At 36.1% G+C, this 8,277-nt stretch overlaps 1 protein-coding gene across 1 annotated transcript; it reads left to right on the top strand.

The window, feature by feature from the left end:
* The first annotated feature begins 4,898 nt into the window (after window positions 1-4,898).
* On the top strand, window positions 4,899-7,721 carry LOC118035888 (probable polygalacturonase At1g80170). The gene is made up of 9 exons (XM_035041552.2): window positions 4,899-5,185; window positions 5,391-5,519; window positions 5,670-5,840; window positions 5,928-5,948; window positions 6,039-6,246; window positions 6,383-6,464; window positions 6,632-6,740; window positions 6,846-6,962; window positions 7,090-7,721. The coding sequence occupies exons 1-9, from the start codon at window positions 4,946-4,948 to the stop codon at window positions 7,420-7,422; spliced, it is 1,410 nt and encodes a 469-aa protein (XP_034897443.1). The 5' UTR covers window positions 4,899-4,945; the 3' UTR covers window positions 7,423-7,721.
* Window positions 7,722-8,277: the final 556 nt, after the last annotated feature.

Genomic DNA, 8,277 nt, shown 5'->3' on the forward strand with positions numbered 1-8,277 from the left:
TACGATCATGTAGTACTGGATTATGAGCAATGTCACATGCTGCTTTATTGTCATAATATAATCGAATTGGTTGTTTAATTAGAAGGATAACCCAAATCGCTTAAGAGAAGTCTTAGCCATAATGCTTAAAAAATTCTAAGAGACATACCTTTGTATTTAGATTTTTGTGCTAGAACATGCTACTACATTTTGTTTTTTGCTTCTCCATGTAACAAGATTGCCACCTATAGAGGTAAAATACCCTAAAGTAGATTGTTTGTCATCTATTTATTCAGCCCAGTCAACATCATTATATATATCTATATTTTGACAATCTGTATTCTTTGTGAATAATATTCCTTTTCCAGGAGCAACCTTCAAATACCTTAAAAGTCGCATAACTGCATTCATATGTTGCGCTCCAGGATTATGCATAAATTGATTGTTAATACTCAGTGCATATACAAGATCTGACCTTGTATGCGCTAAGTACATCAATCTTCCTACAAGTCTTTGGTATATGATTAGGATCAACATATAATTTCAAGCCTTCTTCTACTGGTCTATTAGCTGGTTGACATACTGATATACTAGTCTCTTGTAGTAAATCTAAGGTATATTTCCTTTGGGAAAGGAAGATACCCTTTCTAGATCTAGACACTTCGATTCCAAGGAAATATTTCAAGGGCCCAAGATCCTTCATTTTGAATTTTTTGGACAAGTAATTCTATAAATTCTTCCTCTTCTAGGGATCATTTCCTGTAACCACCATGTCATCTACGTATATAATTAGCGCCATGATCTTATCTAGCTTTCTCTTCAAGAATAATGTGTGATTTGAATTACTTTGGTGGTAACCAAAGTCTATCATAGATTTTATGAATCTTCCAAACCTTGCTCTTGGACATTATTTCAATCCATGCAATGATTTCTTTAATTTGCACATCTTTTGGCTGTGTATTTCTGGTATCATACATCCTAGTGGAAGATCTATGTAGACTTTTTTGGACAACTCACAATGTAGGAAGGCGTTTTTCACATTAAACTATTGTAATGGCCAATCCAAGTTCGTGGCTAGGGATAATAAGACCCGAACTATGTTGATTTTTGCTACTAGTGCAAATGTCTTTGTATAATCAATCCTATAGGTTTGAGTGTATCATTTGCTTTGTACTTTATAGTAAAGATCCACCGGCACCTAACTAGCCTTTTTCCAAGTGGACATTCAACCATCTCCCATGTCTTATTTTTCAGCAGCTCCTATGGTTGCTTTCCATCTTGGATCGACTAAAGCTTCCTGCACACTGTTAGGAATAAATACAGTAGATAATTGATTTATAAATGTTATATTTGATTCAATTAAATGATGGTTAGACATATAATGACTCATGGGGTATTTGACTCTACTTGAAAGTTCAGGTTCATATATAGGTTTAGGAATATCTCTGGTTTGACATCGTGGTAGTGTTTTAACTGACTCAATTATAGGAGAAACCTCGGCAGACAATTGGTTTGGTATGTTACTTTTATCCCTTTCTTAGTTGATCACCTCAACTTGTGAGTCATCACTATTAGTCTCCACGATACCAATATCTTGATTACAACATTCATCATTATTATCTCTATATAGATCCACATTCATACTTGTATCCACTGTACTACTCTCATCTTGGTTATTAGGCAGAACATGTGTAGGTATATGGACTTCATAATCTATAGTCTGAAGTTCATCTTAATACTCCCCCTGAAGTACAGACCTAGAAAAATACACTGAGTCTTCATGAAAAACCACATCCAGTGTGACAAATATTTTCTGAATTGGGGGATGATAACAACGATAACCTTTCTAATGAGTAGCAAACCCAATAAAAACACACCTCAATGCCCGAGGTTGCAACTTATTGCATTGATGATTATGTAAATGGATAAATGCTGCACATCCAAATACACGAGGAGGTAAGTTTGGGGTTGCAGGAAACATAACACCTTCTGTGAGGGCTTCAGGTGGTGTCTTGAAAGCAATAGTGCTAAAGGGAATTCAATTGATCAAATAAGCTGCAGATGTAAGAGCTTCTCCCTAATAGAATAATGGCATATGAGCTTTTATTAATGAAGCACAAACTACCTCCAATAAGTGATGATTTTTTCTTTCAGCTACCCCATTCTATTGTGGTGTATGTGGACAAGTTGTTTGGTGAATGATTCCATGGGTTCTTAAGTACTGTTGAAGTTCATAACCTATGTATTCTCCACCATTGTCACTACGAAGAACCTGAATTTTTGCATTAGATTGAGCACTCTTCATTTTTTGAAATTGTTGAAATAACACATTTACATCACCTTTGGATTTCATCAAACACACCTAAGTCACCCTTGTACAGTCATCAATAAAGGCAACAAACCACTAAGATCTACTCAATGTAGGTACCTTGGATGATCCCCAAACATATGAATGTATTACCATAAAAGAAATTGAGCTTCTATTCAAACTTAATGGAAATATAGCACGATGGCTTTTTGTAAGTTCACAAACATCACATTTAAAGCTCGAAGTATTATATTTTGCAAATAAATTAGGAAATAGCTTTTTTAAGTAACCAAACAAGACATGCCCCAATCATTGGTGCCATAACCAAATGTCTAATGACTTCTTCTGTCCATGAGAACCATCTACTGCCAAGGCTTGATGCAATTTATTTGAACTTTTTGACGTCAAGTTGAGGTAGTATAACATCCCTCGTTTAATACCATAACCAATCGTCTGCATTGTTCGGATGTCCTTAAACACACAAGAGCTAGGCTAAAAAATAACAATACAAAATAAGGCAGTGGTTATTTAGGAGACAAACAATAAATTATAATTTAAAGAGAGAACAATTAAAACAAAATCTAAACTCAAGTCATTAGTGAGAGGTACTAATCCTTCCCCTTTAACCGGATTTGAAGTGCCATTGGCAGTGGAGACAAATTGTTTGGAGGATGGTTTTATTAATGATACTTGACTAGAATCAAATATCATGTGATCAGATACACCATAATCAATTATCCATGCACTATTAGAAACAGGTGCAAAAACATTAAAAAACTTATCCTTGTCATATGAAACCTTCTTATTAGTATTAATTTCACCATGAGTTTCGACAATTGTTGTAGTAAGGGTTGTCATCTTTGGGTTCTTCTTTCGTGGATTGTAGCTATGATCCCACCAGTCTGAATATCCCACCAATTCAAAGCATTTGCGCATTTGTATGTAGATTTATCAGCCCCATTCTTCTGATGATTATACCTTGTTCTCTCTTGCTGATACTTTTCAGATTGGTTTGGGCTACCATTGCTGAAGTTTCAAAGTGTTTTGTTTCTTCTTTCATCATTGTATGTTAAATGGATTCATGACGGATTAATGCTTAACACTCTTCTAGTTCATGAATTGGTTCCCTTCTTAGAATTTCTCCATGGATTTGTTTGAAGTCATTATATAATTCAGCAAGAAAGATATGCACCCTCTGCCACTGGACCAGTTTTCTATAGGATTCAACATCTTTCTCACTCTCCACGATCACCTTATCATGGTGATCTAATTCACCAAAGATCGCAGTCAGTTCCCCATAATACACAAATAACATTCTGCCCCTTTGTTTGGTAGAGAACACCTTTTTGTTTAAGGCAAAGACTTGTAACTTATCTGTTCCATCATAGAAAGCTTTAGAGAGAGCTTTCCAAATATTACGAGCAGTAAGTAAGCGCAGGTATCTCTTCATTATTTCTAGGGACATATATATCAAGAGCCATCTCTTGACTTTTTAATTGTCTGCGTATCATTTTTCATATCCCTCTTCTTCCTCTGCAAGTGTCTGTGTACCACGAATGAAGGAGACTTTCTCCTTCTCAGTAATATGCATTTCAATGATTTGAGACCACCTATCATAGTTTGTTTTATTGAGTAGAATCCCTCCATTAAACAAGGATCCTTCCGATTGAATAATAATTGGATCAAGTTCATTACAAGAAGCTTCAACATCTAGTTTATTCATGGTGGTGTTTGAAAAAGAAAGAAGAAGAATAACCTTTCGGGTAGGTTCTGATACCAAGTTTAAATTAAGTTTCAAAGTATCAAGAAGAGTTTTTATTTTTATTGTGTTAAATGAAGAATACATATAAATATATATAGTATTGGATCAACAAATCAGATCCTACAATCAATCTATTCTGCCTATAATATTACTCCTATAATTAGAAAAGAAATAATATTGTTCCTATAATTAATCTATCCTACCATATACATTAATACTAAGAAAGGAAAGAATTCTGCATAACAAAACCTGCCGAAAGGGAAATAATCATAAGGAAGAGGAAAGAATCATAATATTTCAACATAGTTCAATAGAGGGTCATCAACAGATCATAGCTTCAGTATAAGAGAACTGCTCAGACTAATTGTTAATGATGGGATCCAAGCATAGATCTGCTCAGACTCTTCTCAGCCAAGGGATCCAAGCGGTGCATGATGGGAGCCAAGGCAGGGGCCATTATCAGTGAACTTTAACATATATAGGACTGAAGGTGCATAAATGCCTTGCTGCAAAAATGTCATCGAGGCTCATATAAGTGATCATGTTCATGGAAGAGGTGATCATGACAGACAAATTTCTGTTTTGGGCCATTAGAGGAGGTGAGGAGCTAGCTTTGGAGTCATCAGTCACTACTGCTTGGAAACTAAGACAAGCCAAAAACAGAAAGTGTACTTGAGTTTATTGGTTGAAAAGTAAAGCAAAGAACTCTTATTTCACTTTTTCTTTAAGTTTAGTGCTCGTAAAAAAACGTTGCTCCTTCGTGAACTTTTAAGCCAAGCCATATGGCCCATAAACCTTCATTTCCAAACCTAATCTTCAAATATAAATTAAAATCCAATGTTTGGAACAATTTATATCAATCAATCATTCAAGTAAAACATTCAGATTAGACAATCATGGAAAAATTATTCATCATTATCTTGCTTGGTTTGCTCATATTGGCTAATGGAGTTGCTGAAAACACGGTGTATAACAACTTTGCCCTTCTTGAGGAGCTTGAAAGCTTTGAGATAGATGAAGAAAATGATGTGGTACTTTTCGATATCCCGTCTTGGACAAGTGAACGTGGTGGCAAGGTTCTTGTTAATGTTGATAGCTTTGGTGCAGTTGGAGATGGAATTTCTGATGACACCCAGGTGCATATTTGAATTCTTAGAATAACTTCAAAAGCTTTTCCATATTTCACACACTTTAGTGATTGATCTTTCCATATTATGTCCACATTTTCAATCTCATACATTCTCCAAATTTTATGTCTTCTGGGCCTGAGCTAAATAGGTATCACTGACACATAAGTCTATTGCCCTGACCAGATTATATGTTCTGTTGTGATATTGCCAGGCCTTTGTGAAAGCTTGGGAAAATGCTTGTGCTACACCAGAAGCAGTTTTCTTGGTTCCTTCCGATCGCCATTATTTAGTTAATGCAACAAGATTTAAAGGCCCTTGTGAAGATAGATTGGTCATCCAGGTAACTTGCTATGTTGCTTCAAAAGGTTGTATATTTATATTTCATAAATTGTTGTCGGTACTGTGTTGGCAGATGAGTACTTATGTTCTCGGACCAATTGCGTCGTCATCATCTGACGTTTAACATGTCTTTGTTATTACGATTTTACAGATAGATGGAACAATTGTAGCACCTGGTGAGCCTAAGAACTGGGACCCCGATCTTGCTCGACAATGGCTTGAGTTCTCTAAGCTGAACGGAGTCCTCTTCCAAGGGAATGGAGTTATTGATGGTTCAGGCAGCAAATGGTGGGCGTCATCTTGCAAAAAGAACAAGACCAATGTGATTATTCAAAAATCTTAGTCTATAGTATTTTCCATGCTTGAATTAAACAAAACTTTCATTAATATTTATTTTATTTCTTCACAGCCTTGCAGAGGAGCACCGACGGTAAGGATATTTTCCCCTTAATTATATTATGCATCCTTCAAAAACAACTGCAGATATTATGTGGTATATAAACAAATGAGGCCTTCGCAGGCATTAACAATTGATTCAAGCTCATCAGTGAAGGTAAAAGGTCTTACTATAAAGAACAGCCAGCAGATGCATTTTGTGATTTCCAAGTCAGCATCCGTGCGAATATCTCAAGTTAGTGTTTCAGCTCCCGGAGACAGTCCAAACACTGATGGAATCCATATTACTCAATCAACTAATGTTGTTCTCCAGGACTGCAAAATTGGAACAGGTTTTCAGACCTCAACCCCTTTTTTCGTCTTATATTTTTTGTTAGTACAGAAAATCGGAACTAGAATAGGGACGTGAGTATAATTGGTAAACATGCTGACTGGTTTTATATTTTGTTGATTCTATGGAATATTCAGGTGACGATTGCATCTCAATTGTTAACGGTAGCTCCGGTATTAAGATGAAGAGAATATATTGTGGACCTGGACATGGAGTCAGGTTGAGTTCAATATGAAACTCTAGATATCATGCCAAATCCCACAAAAAGAGAAATTATAGGCCAGATTTTACCATTGTTCTATACAATTGAGTACAGAAGAGATGGGACTGAAATTCTTAATTTTCATTATTAACCTTTCTTTTCTTTTTTTAATTCTGTCACTCAGCATTGGAAGTCTTGGAAAGGACAACTCAACAGCCATAGTCGCTAAGGTGGTCCTGGATACTGCATTTATCAGGGAGACAACCAATGGCGTCAGGATTAAGACATGGCAGGTAATACTCGAGGACATGGTTATAACTGTTTTCATACAATATTTGAGGAATGTTTGATGGATTATGCATCTAAAATCCCCTGCTGACATCCTTTATATGCTGCAGGGAGGTAATGGTTTTGTCCGCGGGGTACGTTTTGAAAATGTAAGGATGGACAATGTCGATAACCCCATCATTATCGACCAATTCTACTGCGATTCTCCAGCATCCTGCCAAAACCAGGTACATATTCCAAGCTTATTTCCATTATTTTTACTAGATACATCGGACACTTTACTCTTAATAACCATCTTAGTCATGTTATCAGAATTCTGAAAAACTATCAAATTCTGTTCTTTTCTTTTGTTAGACATCAGCAGTAAAAATTAGCGAGATCATGTATCGCAATATTAGTGGGACTACAAAGAGTGAAAAAGCAATGACATTTGCGTGCAGTGACTCAGTTCCTTGCAGCAACATAGTCCTGAGTAACGTCGACTTAGAGATGGAGGATAGCACGGTAGAGACCTACTGCAATTCGGCGGAAGGTTTTGGATATGGCATCGTTCACCCTTCAGCCGACTGCTTAACTTCTCATGACAAAGAGACAGAACTTTCCCAAAACTACATTCTCAACGAGGAGACAGAAATTGATGAGCTTGCAGATTCCAACAGCGACCACATTGTTCATACTGAACTTTGACCTGCCCCCTAATGAAATTAAAATATCCTCATTAATTAAAGTAATATACTAAACTGGGTAAATGGAGAGTATAGTATACAAGTAGAGATTTCTTGGAGGAGGTTTGAGGTGCCCCTGTTAAATATTTTGGGAATTTACTGATATTCCATACATAGTTACAGACCAACAGCAGTAGAAAGCAATTATGCAGTTGGAAATTTTTAAAATTATAGTACTTCTGTAAATATTTTGTTTATCACACGTGTCTGTATTATTTGGATGTTTTTCATAATTTGAAGGTGGAACAATTCTAGTGATTTCTCATAGCTTAAAGAAACTGGTATTACAGTGCAGTCTTCTCTTGAGCAAGTTCTTACAGGGATAAAGAATTGATTGAATACTGTAAATTGATCATGTTGGTTTCAAATCAAAAGCCTGTACCGTATGTCAATCCCCTCTTCAGAGCTCTGCACATACTGAAGAGAATCGCCGACAAGCAAAATGATTGCCCTTCCAAATCCCACAAACAACCATGATTTTGTTATAGAATACTGGCTATTTGAGTAGCACTTCATCATAGGATGGATTAGGGGTGTTCACGGTTCGGTTCGGTTCGGTTTAGACTCAAAAAACCAACCGAACCGAATTATAGTAATTTTGTAACATATTAACCGAACCGGACCGAAAACCGGTTCAAACCGAACCGGCCCGGTTCGGTTAAATCCGGTTTTTTTGGCAAAAAACCGGGAAACCTAATTCCATTTTTTTTGGATTTTTTTAAAGCTTACATTAAATTGAGCTTTTACAGCTTTGAATTTACAGATTTTTGCCATAACTTAATATAATGAAGAAGCTCATATATGATGAAAAAATGCC

This window comes from Populus alba, chromosome 1 (assembly GCF_005239225.2).
Source record: "Populus alba chromosome 1, ASM523922v2, whole genome shotgun sequence".
In the NCBI taxonomy this organism is placed as follows: Eukaryota; Viridiplantae; Streptophyta; class Magnoliopsida; order Malpighiales; family Salicaceae; genus Populus; species Populus alba.

Bases quoted from the DNA above. Each gene is read 5' to 3' on its own strand.
- LOC118035888 (XM_035041552.2), top strand. From the start codon at position 4,946: ATGGAAAAATTATTCATCATTATCTTGCTTGGTTTGCTCATATTGGCT. The intron at 5,949-6,038 runs GTAAGGATATTT...AGGCCTTCGCAG, and splicing joins CTTGCAGAGGAGCACCGACG to GCATTAACAATTGATTCAAG. The intron at 6,465-6,631 runs GTTGAGTTCAAT...TCTGTCACTCAG, and splicing joins GGACCTGGACATGGAGTCAG to CATTGGAAGTCTTGGAAAGG.